We start from the raw sequence: 16,869 nt of genomic DNA, 5'->3' as shown, positions 1-16,869 counted from the left end.
GAAGGGGAGTGATAGAGGTGTAACTATGGGGAACAGCAGCTGTGTAGTGGTTAAAATAGAAGGCTGAGAGCCAGGTCTTATCAGTTTATCCTCGGCTCTGCTCTAATCTTCTTCTTATCATTAACCTTGCATTAGTCCTCTCAGCGGCATGCTTCCCTCCCCCAACCCTAAGCAATTCAGGATTGTTGAAGATGGAATTTTGGCCTATGTTCTTGGGTGGAGTGTTCATACCACCTCGCTTTTGGCACCCAGTGTACGTGGCTGAGGCCCACTCCATCATCTCTTCCAGTCAGGGAAGAGAGGTAGATGTCAACCTGACCTTCTTCACAATCTCACTCCTAACTTGGGCACTAGGATTAGGTTTCTAAAGTAAGAACTATTTCAATATGTTTATTTGTCTGATAACAATTAAAATCACATAATTCTTCCCAATTTTTATAAACTTACTCTAAGTAACTAATGATTTATTATTATAAAAAATAAATGGGAAAATTGTTATAAATTCAGATAGGCTGATTGGTGTTATAAATGAAGCTTTCATTTATAAAAATACAAGACCCTCATCATTCCCCCACCAGGCCAAAACAGGTGGATGCTAAAAAATATGTTTCTTGAGGAACTTAGGAACCTTAATACTTGCGACATCTACTCCATGCCTGCACTACTCAAGCAGTAAACTCTTTAAGCAGGCTCTGTCTTTTGTACTGTGTTTAAATAACGTCTAATATACTGGGAATCTGTCTCTTAAGAAAATCTTGATACTATCACAGTTCAAGTAACAAAAAATACTGGGAAATATTATCAAGTTGTTCTATGTCTGGAACAGCTGATTGGTAATTGCTGTCTTTTTGGTGGTACTATTGTGTGCTCAGAAAGTGCTGGTGACAAGGCAGAAATCTAACCACTCCTCTTGTTCTCTGATTTCTTCTCTCTTTCATCCTCTCCAGTAGTAGATCAAGAATATAACCGCAGACTGGTGCCTGTGGTGCAGAGCTCTTAGGGCTGCTGTCTGTGTGTCCTGGAGCATGCTGATAAAAAAAGTAACCTCAATAGCACAACAAAGAAGGAAGAATTGTTTTCTTGCCCCCTATAGAATGGAGACCTGTAGGCAGGCGGGAGGTCCTGGTGTCTGGCAGAGTCAGCATGGCAGAAGGCCTGTGATTGCCTTTGCAATATAATTGTTATAATGGTAGCCCAGGGAATTGCAGTGGTTCAGTGAAAAGCTCCAGCCATTTCTCTGTGTGATTCTTTGTGTGGTTACAGCAAGAGCTGGAGCATCCCTATGTGCAGATGTGCCACGACTGAGAATGTGTCTTAGATGACTTTGTGAGCCATGTGGGTAGTGATAGACCACAAAGAGCAGGGGAAGAACTAAACCTTCAGGGAGGGTTCTCCCTCCACAGCTTTATGGAAAGTGGTTGGGGAAGGAGGAAAAAGAGTTAGAAAGTAGGCGCAGATCTAAACCAAACACAGAGTCATGGGCACAAAGAAGGGGAGGAGAGAGATGAACATGGTATGCATAGGTCTTATCCTGCATGGACTCAGAGGAGCTCCATGCAGGAGCTCAACAGAACTCCAGAGTTCATCTGGATAGATATAGCCAATAGAGAATTTTTTTATGGTCTTCAAGGGCTCCTTTTCCATGAACATCCTCTTCTGTTGTGCTTTTCCATTCTTATCAATCATACCATAGTTACAGTAACAGTGAAAGAGTTACTAAAACTAGATGAGGCAACTTTGGCAAATGGATTTGTAAAATCTCTGGTTCAGCCATAGTTAGACCATTATAACTTTAAGTGTTCCGAAGACTGAGGCTGGAAAGCTGCCCATTGGAAAAGGACCTGGGGCAGTTGGTCATCAGCTGGCTGAATATAAGCTGGCAATGTGCCCAGGTGGCCAAGGAAGCCAACAGCATTGTGGCTTGTATCCGAAACAGTGTGGCCAGCAGGACCAAGGAAGTGACCATCCCCCTGCACTCAGCATTGGTGGGGCCGCACCTCAAATACTGGGTTCAGTTTTGGGCCCCTCATGACAAGAGGGACATTGAGGTGCTGGAGCGTGTCCAGAGACGGGCAGCGGGGCTGGGGCAGGGGCTGGAGCACAAGTCTTGTGAGGAGCAGCTGAGGGAACTGGGAGTGTTTAGCCTGGAGAAAAGGAGGCTTGGGGGGACCTTATCGCTCTCTACAACTACCTAACAGGAGGCTGTAGCAAGGTGGGTGTCGATCTCTTCTCGCAAGTAACAAGCAATAGGATGAGGGGAAACAGCCTCAAGTTGCACCAGAGGAGGTTTACATTGGATATTAGGAAAAAAATTCTTCACTGCAAGGGTTGTCAAGCATTGGAACAGGCTGCCCAGGGAAGTGGTGGAGTCACCATCCCTGGAGGTATTCAGAAGCTGTGTAGATGTGGTGCTTAGGGACATGGTATAGTGGTGGGCTGGGAAGCGTTAGGTTTAATGGTTGGACTCGATGATCTTGAAGGTCTTTTCTAGTCTAAATGATTATATGATCCTATGAAATAGAACTTCTTTCTTTTCTTCTGGGTGACTATTCCGTAGCCTAGCAGATGCCCCTCTTGGGAAGCTTTCACATATGTTCAGTTTAAATACTCTCATTTTCTATCTCATTACTTGTGTATTAATCCCTTTATATGCCTTAAATACTCCACTTTTTTGAAGTTCCATCTCTCCACCTTACACGTTTACCTCTCTAAGAAAATATGTGATCCCATTCCGTACCGAAGTTTTTAATCAAGCCTAAACAATAAACCACAGCATTCTTTAGTGATCTACAAGAATATGGATCAGGAATATGTCTGTTTTGGACTCCCAGCAGTATTAAGAAGGAATCTGTGGTAAAAGAGTTAGCTCAGGTGCTGGTAGCAGCTTATGCACAGCATTGCTAGATTCTCTGTGGACTGCTAAAACTCTATTTGCCTCTGCTATTGGAGCTAGACTGGTACCAGCTTGTGAAATAGACTGGCTCTGATATGTTTATACTACCACTTGGTCCCTTCTTTCATTCTGTGGGAGTTAAGTTGTCTTTGGTCTTAAAGCAGTCACTTCTGATGTATGTTCACCTGCATGTTGAGATGAGGGATGCAGCAATAACCATCAATTAAGAGCTCTGTCATGTACAGGTAATAGGATGGGCAGGTACACCCTCATAACTTCAAAATGTGAGGTACTGATCTAACTAGGGACAGAAGTCTTGTTTCTTCGCTACCCAGCCAGAGCTTTGGTCTGTAGACTGTGGAGCCTCTCCAGTGTTTCAAGAAGCAGGTGGGTTGCAGGCATTTGTTTGAAAAGCATCCTACTTACAGAGAGATACCCAGTGCTGGGGCTGAAGTGAAATCCATGAAAATTTTTGCATGGAAATTCTCATGAAAATGGCCAGAGCTGAAAATACCAAAAAGCCACTAACACAAACATATTTTATTTTTATTTTCAGGAAATTCCAGTATCAATACCTCTCGTTATTTTTGGCCAACTGGAGTCACAGGCAGTAAAGTCTTTAGTGCCCATTACAGAGGCAAATTCTCTGCCAGTAACCTTTTAGTTTGTGTTGGTTTTGTTGTGGGTTTGTTTGGTTTTTGGTTGGGGTTTTTTTTGAGAAAAGTAGAGTGTTCCTTGGCTATGCACTCCTCTGAGTGGGTTCCTTCTTTTTCATCTTGAGGGGTTTTGTTTGGCTGGGCCCACAGAGAGGGGTTTCCTCCATGAGATCTTTTTTCTTCCCTCCAAATATTTCTGATCCCTTTGCTTTCACTGTGCCTTTCCAAATAAATTCTCAACATGTTTCCTGTCTTTTCACAGCATCAGCACTGTTAATACAGTAGGTGACACTGTTAATAAAGTAGGCAGGTTAAAGAATGGTGAGCATGAGATGAAGGGCTGATAGGGGAACTGTTAAAAACATTCAGAATAGTATCTGAGATTTATACCAGGTCTGTGTTAGTGGGATGAGTTCATTGAACTTTTTCTGACTGCCTCTGGCAGAAGGGAGGGTTCAGAGAGGAGGCTTGCTAAATTAGACCTCAGTGATGGGAGGACATTCAGAGGTAGTAAAGATGAGGACTTTGCATCTTAATCTTCTTCATGATATCAAGTCAGCCTTGGGATTTATCTATAGATCACCCGTCTCAAGGATCCTGAAGCCATAATTCAGACCTCGCAAAACCACAAAACAATCTGAAAAATCACAAGATCTTAAAAACTGAGGGTTTGTCCCTTTTCCTCCAAGATTTTAGGGTATATTTGTGTAGAGGTCTTCTTTACAATCACAGATGTTAAGAATTGTTATTCAATGAAAAAAAAAAAAAAAAAGATTCTCAAGTAGTCACTTTCCAGGATCAAGTTCCTTCAGAAACACCTCTAGTATCACAAGACAAGCAATAAAATCCTGATGGCTGGCAGTGGTGGCTTTCAGATGAAAATCATGTGGTAGCCAGTAGGTTGGGATGTGTTTCCCTAGCCACTGGGAGTTACTACTACCTGAAATTCTAGTGAGACCTGGAGGGTTAATCCCAATTAAGGAGATCTGGGGAAACCAAGTGCCTTAATCCCCACAAACCCAGTGATAAAGTTGTTGCTGCCTGCCTACGTATATAGCTCATGAACCATTCATCTGGGCATCAGGTGAACCAGTCAGGATAGCAGAATACTCCCTAAAACAAAGTACAGAATGATCTTTCCCTTGTGTTTCCCTTAAATTCCAGCAAATATTACAGGAAATACTGAATTTATCTGAGATAAACTGCAGAAACGTACTTTTTCAGATTGTACTTACTTTCATGTGTGTTTATCTTCAGTCTGCTGCACCATTAAGACTACTGAAAAACAAGTCCAGTCACTTCGTGGTCTCAGTTTATGGTGTGTTCCGACCCCTCAGTTGTACTGGTTAGGCTCAGCAGAACAAATTTTGATTTAACTCCTAGGAAGGCCCAAGACCCACCTCCCACAAGCAACGTGTGTTTTGTCACTCACTGGACACCAGTGAAGGATGTTGGGGAGCAAATATGATGTGCAAATGTGATGCATCTGGGTAAACACGAGAGTCAGCTCTTCAAGCTGGAGTTCAGAGAGGTCTCTTTCATTCATCCATGGGAGAAGGCCTCATTATAATTGTTCAAGCCTGACCGGATTACATCACTTTCCTCCTCATTTCACTCCCTCCCCACTTGCCTACCTCCTTTCATTTACACCCCTTGTTCCGCAGCAGTGTTTAGCAGGGGCTGCCTTAATGATGCATGCTGATCGCTTCATTCCCCATTGCCCCCCCATCACCTCCCCCAGGGCTTTGAAGTGTGCTCAGGTCTCAGGCTCCAGTTCAGAGGTCACTTTGTTTATTTATGCAAAGCTGGCTCATCTGTGAAATGGGGCTTTCAAGGCCTCTGACATCAAAGACTCCAAATCTGGTCCCGTCAAGTCAGAGTAGGGACGGGCCTTGCATTATAACAAATTAAAGCAACTTCGTGAATCATAGAGAAATACTACAGCTAGATTTTTGCTTCAAAAATAGGGCTGTTGTTTTGACTGGTGGATGCTCGGCACATAGTATTGGCCTGAAAACCAGTCAGACCCATTCAGCTAAAGCACAAAGCCTTCGTGGAGAGTCTGTGGGTAAATAAAATTTGATCCTGGCTCATTAACAGTCTGTGAATATTTCCCATCAGTTCCTCTCAGAGCCGGACCATTATGCAGAATTTTCCATTTGTTTTAACTTTTAGGAGGGAATGGAACAATTCTGGTATGGTAATAAACAGTAACTATACCCTGCTTATGTGGCACTCTTTGTCCCGTAGGATCCCCAAATTGCTTTGTCAGTTGATGGAGTTACAGACAGAAATCCCTTTTCTGCAGAAATCCAGCCTGCTTTGGGACAAAGGGTAGACCAAAAAGGCACGTGGTAGGCAATATGTAAAGAGCATCGTGCTTTCTGGAGTGAGAAAGAGTAATTTGGCCCATGACATCAGCACTAATAATCAGGGCCTCGTACACTCAGATGCGCCAAGTCTCATGCAGAACCAGTTCCAGGACTGCCCATTCAGCCCCATCACATGCTTCCCCAGCACACCACCAGCATCTCAGTCCTGGGGCATCTCAGACCTAGAAGCCAGCTTGGAACGAGATCCTGAAGCAAGAGGGAGGCAATGGCTGGAGAGCAGCTGGGTATCATGCCACTGGGATGACATTCCTGAACAATGGGCTGATGCCTCTGGATCCATCCTGGCCCTGTCTTGTATGGCCAGATGCAGTATTTGAAGGGCAAGGGGCTACATGAGTTTGTCCCATGTCTCCAAGTCTATCACCTGACATGATATTGGAGCCTTTGACTTCAGGTTTCTTGACCAGCCAGCATGCTTTGTAACACGGAAGAACCAAATCGTACAGTGAGGACACCTAAATCAGGTATATATTTTCTTAGCCTCAGATACTCGTGACATAAAATTAGTCAGTGATTATTTTTCAAGGCAGGTTTTCCACTTTGTCTTCCAACTGGCTGCTTTTCTAAGCCTGTGAGACTGTCCAAGAAGTCCAGTACAGGATGACCTTCCAGTATAGGTCACAGAAAAGGGAGCTTGTAGGAAACTTCAGCAGCTCATCCTTCTTAGCACTGCCTCTTGCGGTAATCTGCTGGCAGCAAAGCTGGCAACGCTGCATAGCTGGGCCCTGCTGCCCTTTGGCTGCAGGCTGATTTTTTTTGTGTGTACTTGTCACCCTGACCTGCCTGCCTCTGTGGGAGGTGACAAGAGCATGAGTAAGCAATCGGCTTATTAGGTCATTTTTGAATATAGTTAAGACTCATGTGATTTCTGTTACTAACCCATTGCTTTGTATGCTGGTCAGACATATCTGAATGTGGCTTATTTTTTCAGCTCCACTCTCTGTCTAATAAGGCTATTGCCAGGCCAGTTGCATTTGTAAAGCTTGTGATGAAATGTGAACAGCAGGTCATTAGATCTGGCACTATTAACCACCTTCAGGCTGCAGGTTTGGGCTGAACCAGGTGCCTCTGAACTTTAAGGAAATTTGACTTTGCTTTTAGTGTCATAGATCCCTCTCTGGGAGTGAGCAGGCTGACTAGAGTGTGTTTGTGGCACAGAAAGATATCCAGCCTTTCTAGCACAGGGACTAGAACAACTGCAAAAGTGTTACCCTACCCTAGGAAACCACTTGGTATTAAAATGAAAAAATAAGAAAGTTCTTCAAATCAGAGGGAGAGAGATTCTTCCCATGCATCTGCAGTACTAAGTTTGGATGGGGCAGGTGGAGGTCAAAGCTTGGTGATGTCTGAATTAGACAAGGGTCTTCCATCCTAAGGGTGTTCCTGAGATATTGGTCTCCCGCAGTGCTGTTCCACTTTATGTAATAATGAGCTCTTTTTTGGCTCTCTGAGACCACAGTTCAGAGTTTAAGACACCCAAGGTGCAAGAGGGGAGGTTCAAATCCCTTTCTGAATGCAGCAGAAGGGGGGCTTGAAGCTGGGTCACTCACATCCCAGGTTAACGCTTTATCGTTTTATCACTGGCTATTCTGCTGCCTCACTCACACTTCTAAGTTTGCCTGGAGACTCCTGGGTTTCAGGGAATCTTCCCAAAATTTGTTTCATCCAATTTCTGGATCTCACGAATCAGCTTTTTTCCTACAGTTCTTAAGGGTGCATTTGCTCACATAAGTCACGCTGAAGGTAGCAGCCCAATTCACTGCATATTGCAGCTGGAAGGGAGACTGCTGTAACATCCCTCACCTGCTGTGCAGCTCTGGGGACGGGAAGGAGTAGTTTTGCTCTCCATGAGTTTCCATGTTTATGACATTTCCTCCTTCCCGCGAGACTTCTGCTATGTGTTGTTGTTAACGTTACCACATTCCTAACAAACATGAAACGAGCTCCAGTGGATCTAAACCAACATGCCTAAATGCATGCAGTTAGTTATTTAGGTCTTGCTCCTCCGCCAAATTATCTATTTCATAGGCTCAGCAGGGTGACATTTGTTATCCTGATCTCTTCCCCCAAAAAAGACTTTTTCTGTTTGGTAGGTTTGGTAGGTTACTCCTCAGGTTTGCGATTTGTCAGGATAACAACCAAAGAAGCATCTTCAAAGGATCAAACAGATTCAGAGCAATTTTACTTACATCAAACGCTTGGCAGCATGTCAAGGGGCGTTGAGAACGCCAGTCAGTGTAGGCAGGAGGAGTGCACATGGGCTGATATACTGTAACATGAGGCGGGAGGCGAGGGAGGATACACTGCTTTTTGTACATCAAGCTGAGTAGGATTAAGATATAATTGACAGAACATCGCCACTTAAACATCTTAACCACTTTTAAGATATTCGGCAGTTAACAATGGGCAGGAATCCTACATCTCTGACCGCAGTTTTTCTTTCTTTTCTGTTACCCAATGCATTTTTCTAATTGTGCTAAGGGATTTACTAAGTTCTCTGTCAGAGAGCATCCAAGATTTCATTCATAGTACTACTGATATTTATGTGAAAAATTGTGCAAGTGCCAGAAGATAATCAATTCAGTATTTTGACTGAAAGGAGACAATCTGTCATATGCAAGCCATCATATATAATGGGTATATATGTATTCCCTGCATTTGTCTTGCCAAGGTTGTAAAAATAAATTTTCAAAAAGCAGCACATGGGTTACTTGCCTCCTCTGTAACACAGGCTGTGGGCCAGCCTCAGCGGAGCCTCGATGGTACGTTTGCACTCGTGGCACTTGGTGAGAGTTGATGTTTCCTGAAGAGTTGATGTTTCCTGAGTGTGACTGCATTTCACATGCTTCCCTGCAGTTTGGGCTGGGAGCTGGCCAGGGCACCCGGGAAAGCCTCTGGGTTTCCAGTGATGGATGGAGGTGAGAGAAGGTGGGAAGGGGCAGTCAGCTGCAGTGAGCTGCTGAAGTAAGAGCATGGCGTGCTGCTGCCCTGAAAGTTTTCTTTTCCCCTTGAAGTGACAGCTGTACATGCCTCCAGGGGAAACTGTGCCGAAGTAACCACAAGGAGAAGAACCTGCCAGGGTCGAAGGGGGGACAAACCCATATGGTATTGCGGGCTTTCTGCTTAAGGGACAGCGGCAAATGAGAGGGGAGCATGTGCTGGCGTAAAATGCCCCATGCTGAAGAGACAGGATGATTTTCCAAAATAGCAGAAACTGGGGTCAGGATGGGGTTAAACACACATTCTCTCAGAGAGACTGCACATGTTTATGCACTGAACACTGTTTAAGCACAACCCAACTTCTGAAACAACTGTAGAGAGCAGTTCTATTTGTCTATTTTGGGGACAGATGGGACGGGACGATCATGGTCACGTATAAGCTGAGCTAAGTTTTTCCTCTCTGCTGTAGAGATTATAGAATGAAATTTCCTCTCTTTTTCTCATGAGACCTTTTTCTTATGGGTTTTAGGGGCTGGGCATTTGGAGGGATTCATTCCTTAGGTCAGATATTTCTACTTCTCTTGATTATTATTTTTTTTTACACCGTTGTGGAGCAGTTCCTTATTGAGGTGAATTTTTCCCAGCCTTCACCTGACCTGTCTCTGAAAATCAAACTTCACACACTTCATTGTGCTTTAACTAGGAGCTGAGCAGCTCTTGAGCAAGATCTTCACCTCAAATCCAGCTGCTGTATGGGGTGTGCCACCTATAGTGCACAGGAGTAGCCTTGGAAGAGCCATACTTTGCTGTGTCATCACCTGTAGGTCTGAAGTCCCTCAGGTGGACGTCCTTCCTGGTGTGATGCATTGCTGTAAGAATGAAAAGGATGCTCTGAGCTGAATACTTGTGCAGTGCAAGTTGGGCTGTTACTGGAGGGGAAAGAACTTCACATCTGGGCACTGCAGAGGTGTGAGGCCACCAGCATCACCTGAGTTGCAGAAGGAGGCTCAGGGCACTCTCCTACTCCCTTGGCCCTTGTGGAGACCTTGTAGGTGGCCACATCACAGCAGCAATTTGAAGTGGGGGCTGCTAGAGAAGTGGGTGTTTCACCTGGTGATGATTTCTATTTCTTCTAGCAGTACAGGGCACAGAGCTGAGATGTTGATGCTGCTCTGTGGTAGTGGCATAGACAGCCAGAGTGATAAGGGATGAAGCGGTATGTCAATACAGGTGGATGGGTTTGTTAATTAAAAAAACCCCAACCAAACAGCTTTTCAATTCACTATTGCTTTCTCCAGCCATAGCTTTGCATTCAGCATTTCTGGGGGGCTCATTTGACCCTAGACCTACTTGCTTTCCTGATTTTGTGTGGAAGCTGAAAAGTGAATTAGTGGCCCTAATTCCACTGCTTGTGCTTGGTGTGACTTATCACATAAGTCTTCCTCCACCTCCTAGGTTTAATTATCTGTAATTTTGATTTATACCATTATTTGCATACAAGGTACAACAGACCAGTTCCTCCTAGGGAACAGCAACCTGTAAACGTAAACAAAGAGGCTTTTGTCAGCTATTAATGGAAACACTGATTAATCTCCCGTTGCTTTGGTAGCCTGCCGAAAAGCTCATAAAGTGGCAAACTAAATTGTTCATTATACTGGCCAGGCTGTAGGTGCCAGGTTGTGGATGCCAAATGTATATTGAATGTGTTTCAGCTGCATGGTGCCTTCAGGAGGAAATGCAAACTCTTGTTATCATGCTGCTGTGCTGCAGGAAACCTCCTTAACATCTTCCTTTTCCTTTCCTTTCCTTTGCAGATGATGCCAGCTCAGGAAAGGAAAGCCAGGTACCTGAAGGCTCTAATGGGGAATATGAAGATCATTCTGGGAAGCAATGGGGTAAGGAGCAGTGTATGCTTTTTGGTTTTCCTTGGTTCTTGGTTCAGTGCTGTTCACGTGGCATGTTTCTCAGTTGCTGAAGAAAAGGAAAGACAGAGCGACAGCAGTGAGTTCTCCCTACAGATGGTCAAATAAAATCCAGAGTGTCAGCTGAATGTGTTAGTGTGAATGGATCCCATCCAAGGGTCCTTCTGTGAAATGCAGCCCGTGGTCCGCTCTAGGGCCCCCTGCCATATACCCCAGCATGGTTCTCCCTTGCATTTGTTTTTCTGGGCAGTGACTTTCTTTTGCGTGTGCAGCTATTATAGCTTTCATAGACTCTATATAAAAGGCATATTGACTTTTACAGCAATATTTCCAAAAGCCTTCAGTGCCAACATAACACTGATCCCACTGAGGGCAAATGGGAGGTCTGACTTCACTTCAGGAGAATTAGCATTAGGCCAAAGCTGAGTATTTTTTCAAATTACCCTCTCTTTTAGACACCTGCATGAATTTCTGTAAGCCCTGGACTGTTCAAGCATAGGATTTTGATGCTGTTGCAGAGCTTTGGGGAACTGCTAAAATCTCACTTGGAACAGGTTCTGAATCACCGCAAGACTTGCAGGTCCAAAGTTTGGTCCTTGAAGGACAGTAAGTTATCAGGCTCATGCCAAACAGCTTTTGGCCATTACTGACAGGAGTGTGATGTGAGTTTATGACCTTGAGACATGAAGCACAGCATTTCTATTTTGCTCTTGCAGTACATCCCTCCTTTTAATTTTATAATACAGAGATGGCTTTGTACCATATTCATGGCCAGGGAGTAACCTCATAGCAATAGTAGGGGTGTAACCTGTCAAGCTTTCACCATATGAGTCCCCACCTCTTGAGCTGAGGCCAGTTTTCTTCAGGAGCTGGCAAGCAAGGGATGTGGTGTGCTGTGGTATAGTCCAGGCCACACCTGGAGGAGGCAGTGCCATAATACCTTTGAATTACAGATTCATCTGAGACTGAGGAAGGTAACCTCCAGTCGTTCTGGAAAAGGATGACAGCATTTGAGAGCTTGTGAAAGGGTGGCTTAGATAAACTACAGGTCAGGAGCTCTTCAGGAGAGATTCAGCAGCTAGCAAGCAAAGCTGCCATCTCTCCACTCTTAATTAATGTGGTGGAGATAGGGGCAGACATTGAATGCCATGGCAGATGTGCTCCTTGTAGAACTGGTGGATGATGGATCAATACAACAATAATATTACGCAAAAAGATGTAAGCACTGCTAAAATTATTTGGCATTGACAATACCATATCAGATTGCGTCTAATTCTGTGCTGCCATGGCCCAGTCCTCCTTTGTGCTGCAGTGTTCCTGCACCTCTGTTTTTATCCTCTTCCTCCTGTCTCCTCTCCCAGATCAGGGAAGTGTCTGGGACAGGCCACACAGCCCCCAGAGCCCTTTCCATCCAGCAGTGTTCACCAGCAAATTGCTTGTGTGAGCTGATGTGCTAGCAGGGTCAGTGTGTGTCTGCAGGTTTCTGGAGGATGATGGGTGGAGGATTGTGTTTGCAGGGTCCTGGGCCCTGGAGAAGTGGAAGAGGAAAAACAGTAAAAAAAAGCTCCACTTTGCTTTCCAACTACCATCATTGACTGGTGTCACTGTGGAGAAGTCCTGCCCCCATCAAGAGCAGGGAGCTGAGGTGGGGAAAGATGGATAGCCCCATCCACATCTTCCCACAACTGAACGAGCTCTTATCCAAAAGACTTGAAAGTATTTCAATACTTAGTCATATCATGACACTTTTGTATGGATATCATGAAAGTTTGAAGTGGTACTGACTATCACTGTGTGGAGGTAATTGTGATGGGTTGCAGCAGGCTATATGTTTTAGTTAACCATCTTGAGTTTGCATGAGCAACATCTAACAGGAGCCTCTGGGACTAATCCATGCACCTGGAGGTGTCCCACAGGGAGAGGAGACTGCAGAATTCCTTCCCAGGTCTTTGTGCTGACAGCTTTCTGTTCCTTTTAATTTTCATTAGCTTGAATAAATTTTCATGGTAAACAGCATTTCAGCAAGGAACATGTACACAACACTGTCTCTTTGTCCCCATCCACTTGTGTTTTCCCTTGCTCTTGTGTGTGGCATTATTTATACTGTACAAATGTGTGGTTCATGTTTATGAAGCAAACGCCAAGTGATGCGGAGGAGAGCAAGCATGTGAAGTATAAATAACACAGAGGCACTTTTAATGGCCTTCACTGGCACTCCAACAAGCAAAACTTTTGTAAATGGTGCAGATTTGGGGACAGACATCTACTAGCACCAACTCAAAAGAGACTTTTTCTGCCTTTCTCATACTGCTGCTTCTCCCACTTCCTCCTTTGTGCTCGCTGGGTCTCTTTTTTGCTTTTATGTGTGTCTCTCTCTCTCTTTCTCCTTTTTTTGTTAACTGGCTTTTTTAAACTTCTCCAATTCAGGCTTTTGTCGAGGAAACATTCAGCACTGTGTAAATGGGATCTGGTTTCAGCATATTGCACCCAGTCGGGAGCAGCTTTTGAGACCACATAATCACTTAACCTTCTTTAAACAGAAGAATAAAGAAAGACAGAAAGAGCCAAAGAAGTTTAGCTTTACCTGTAGTTTGGGATGTATCTGGGCAACAACGTACGAGGAGTGAATGCAAAACTCCAGACAGATTCATGGGAGTCACAGTGGGAGGAAACCCAGAAATGTTATTGGCCTGCTTTTTTGGAGAGGAAAGGGTTTCTGTCTCACAATGCTCTTACTGAGCTGGGACACCACCAAGTCCTTATGAAATATTGTTGTGCAAGCAGGGAAGAGGTGAGGGGAGGTGAGAGCTTAGATTCACTCGCTAGACCCTTCACTCTGCATGGGCAGTGTGACTGTCCTGTCCCCAGCCTGCTCTTTGGTGTGTTAGCCCCAGCCCAGGAATCCCATCCGATGAGCATCTACACATCCCTGGACCTGCAGTTCCTGGTCTCAAAGTAAATTGCTGTTATATTAGAGGATATCTGTTCAGGCCCATTTCACAGCTGGTTCTTAGCATCTTCATGCACCTTGCAGACATTTACTCGATTTCCACGACAGCCTTTATCGGCATGTCTCCTTCAGTTCAAACTTTAATTTCAGTCTGTCATTGCTCACAACATGCAGCTCTGACAGGGTTAATTGTCTTTCTGGGAGGGTGATTGTTTTTGCTGGGAGGGGGCCTCCTCTTGCAGCAAACTCCCAAGGATATACCCAGCAATTTCTGCACTGTGACCTGTGGAGTGGGTTAGTATGTCACACTTGCTGTTCAGCTGTCACAGCAAGGACTTTCAGTGCTGGAGTTGCTCCGGTTCATTAGATTACACATGAAAGCCTCTGTATGGAGAGTAAAGCATTTCTAAGCAAGAGTTTGAAATAACATGAAATGGCTGGGACCCAAAATGACAGCCAAGGGGGGCAAGGGAAGGCTGCAGAGACAGATGCAGATGGTTTCCCCTACAAAGAAGGACTCTGAAGAGAGGGGTATGCCAAAGGGTGTCTTCCGAGTGGGAGGGATGTTGGGCAAGGCTGCAGAGGGGTAAGGACTAAGAGATATGTTCACAGACCTTAAAGGGCAATGGCTGCCATTCCCCAGTGCCTGGAAAGAGGAAGCTGCAGACCAGCCTCCTCCATCCAGCAAAGCTCTGCTGTAATGCACATCCCAGAGCAGGGCTGGCTCTCTAGTAGGGCATCCCACCCCTCTGTGCTGTAGCTAACTTCCCCGATACCTGAATCACAGTGTTCCCAGCTTGCTTTGGTGTGTTATGTGCTGCTGAGGTTGTGACTTTCTAGCTGCCGTTGGTGAAGGCCAGTGGCTGGTGGGCATAATTCAACCCAGTGTGCCATGGGACAGGCCACTCATTACCTGTTTCTCTTATTTACTACAAAAAGGATCAGGGAGGATTTACCAGGGCAGTGCAAAATTGCAGGGACACTGCCCTTTGGGGCTGAAGACTAAGATCATGGTAAGCAAGAGACAGGGTTCAAAAGCAGGGGGAGAAATCTGTTGTGGAAATGCTGAATGGACTTGAAGAAAATGGCTTTGCCAAAATAAAAAGACAGGTGAATTTGGCAGGAGTATTTTGGGTGTTGGGAGAACATACCAACTGGGAGTCAGCAGTGGTGTTAATCTTAGCAGGAGACGGCAGTTAGAAGTGCCCCGGACTGCTATCGCATAATTAAAAGGTAGCTGCGATGAATTTGTAATTTCTTTTGAATTCTTCATTGCAGGATACAATTCTACAAGCTGTTGCCTTGCAATAGATCATGTTCTATTGCTTCAACTGTCTTAAAAGTTTGCAAACATCTTTTTCTTCCTATTGATTAGGTAGACCAACTCATGACTTTGCAGGAAAACTCTCTGCAATTTCAGTAAAGCTATTAGGGTATAAAGGTGCCACCTCTTTCCCTCTGTAATTCTGACATAATCTGAATTAAGTTAGGTGCAGTCAAGTTTCAGACTTTGCCTCGTGGGAACCTTGCATTTCTCTAGTGTTCTTGTCACTGCTGTTAGAAATGCTGGTGATTTCCTTGCTAAGACAAGGTGACAGTCTTAACCCATGATTCTGTCACCAGCAGCTATTGCTTCAGCTTTTCCATTTTCGGGATGGGCTGGCATGAGGTATTTTCTAATAACAAACTCAAGGCGTTTTTTGGGAGGTCTTTCCATTTGTTTGTTTGCTTCTTTGGGCCTTTCAGTGTAAATGCTTCATAAATTAGTGTTGAATGAATTGCATACATTTAAGTTCAGATCAAGATACAAAAAGTCTGGCACACTTCTAAGACTTTCCTACATATTGAAAAGATGTTGACTCTTCCTAAGTCCCATTAAAACCAGTGGCAACTAAGGGGCAAAACATCTCCAGAAAAGGAAGCTTCAAGTGACCAGCAAAAGGTTTAGAAAATGGTCAGCCTGACAGGAATCTGAGGTTTTTCCTTTGGTCTTGGCTAAGGGCTTGCATTTGTGGCATGGAATATGGTAACAATTATAATGTGATTACGGGACTGCATTTTGCCTTCAGTGACAGTGGCACGATTTTGGTATTATTTTGTGAGATGGTCTGACACAGTTGCCTTATGGACATGGAGAAGTTCCAGGGTTGTGCTATGCAGAACGCTAATGCAGTGGCCACAGCAGTCCAGTAGACATTCAAATGTGTCAGGTTGGATCGATATCTCCAGAGTTATACACTGGTATGGATGGGGCTGCTGGGTGCATCTCAAGCAAATTCGGCTGTAACATTTGACAGTGGTATCCTTCTTTGCATCCCCTTTGCTCACCACAGTCAATTTTTCATGCCTTTTGCAGCCCGGCCCAGGTTCACGCAGCCCGCCAAGATGAGACGGAGAGTGATCGCCCGTCCTGTCGGCAGCTCCATCCGCCTGAAGTGCGTGGCCAGTGGGAACCCACGGCCCGACATCACGTGGCTGAAGGACAATAAGCCCCTCACACCTCAAGAGATTGGGGAGAACAAGAAGAAGAAGTGGACACTGAACCTGAAGAACCTAAAGCCAGAGGACAGCGGGAAATACACCTGCCGGGTGTTTAACAAAGTTGGGGAAATTAATGCAACATACAAAGTTGAAGTAATCCGTAAGTGCAGTGTCTGGGGTGGAAAGGCAGGGAGGGAGCTTTGAGAAGGGGGCTGGGTGGGTAAAGAGACTGATGGCAAGTGTGCAGTGCTGATAACTGGACACAGAAATGGGAAAGTATTAAAAACATCAGCAGAGACAGGGCAAGTATTGCCAAAAGTCTAGAATAAACCTAACACCTGGGCAAGACAGAGTAGCAACATGCAATTTAGTAGCAGAAATGAGGAGGGAAACCTGGGAAACAGTCATCTCTAAGGGCATCTGCATGGTAAAAGTTCACTATTGCCCAGCTCAATTTTATACTACCAATGGACTCAGTTCAAGGACGGCCTGAGAACTAACTGAGAAAGCCCTTTCATGTGCCACAGAAGAGGGGTGGAAATATTTAGGATGGTCCAGATTACTCTATCAGAGCGGTAACAGGGTGAAACCAATCAATTGAAAATGTAGATAGCTGTGATAGGAGGCCCACTTC

The 16,869-nt window shown here is 44.8% G+C and overlaps 1 protein-coding gene across 3 annotated transcripts in view; it reads left to right on the top strand.

Moving 5' to 3' along the window:
• FGFRL1 (fibroblast growth factor receptor like 1) overlaps positions 1-16,869 on the top strand; it is a 179,096-nt gene that overhangs the window by 153,740 nt on the left and 8,487 nt on the right. For all 3 annotated transcript variants that reach the window (XM_056340919.1, XM_056340925.1, XM_056340912.1), the window contains 2 exons: positions 10,697-10,777; positions 16,111-16,395. In XM_056340919.1, the coding sequence (XP_056196894.1) occupies positions 10,697-10,777; positions 16,111-16,395 (366 nt within the window). The remainder of the gene's footprint in view (positions 1-10,696; positions 10,778-16,110; positions 16,396-16,869) is intronic.

Source organism: Falco biarmicus, chromosome 1, assembly GCF_023638135.1.
Source record: "Falco biarmicus isolate bFalBia1 chromosome 1, bFalBia1.pri, whole genome shotgun sequence".
Classification (NCBI taxonomy): domain Eukaryota; kingdom Metazoa; phylum Chordata; class Aves; order Falconiformes; family Falconidae; genus Falco; species Falco biarmicus.
Note: the sequence above shows the minus strand (reverse complement) of the source record. Positions and strands in the feature narration are given on the sequence as shown.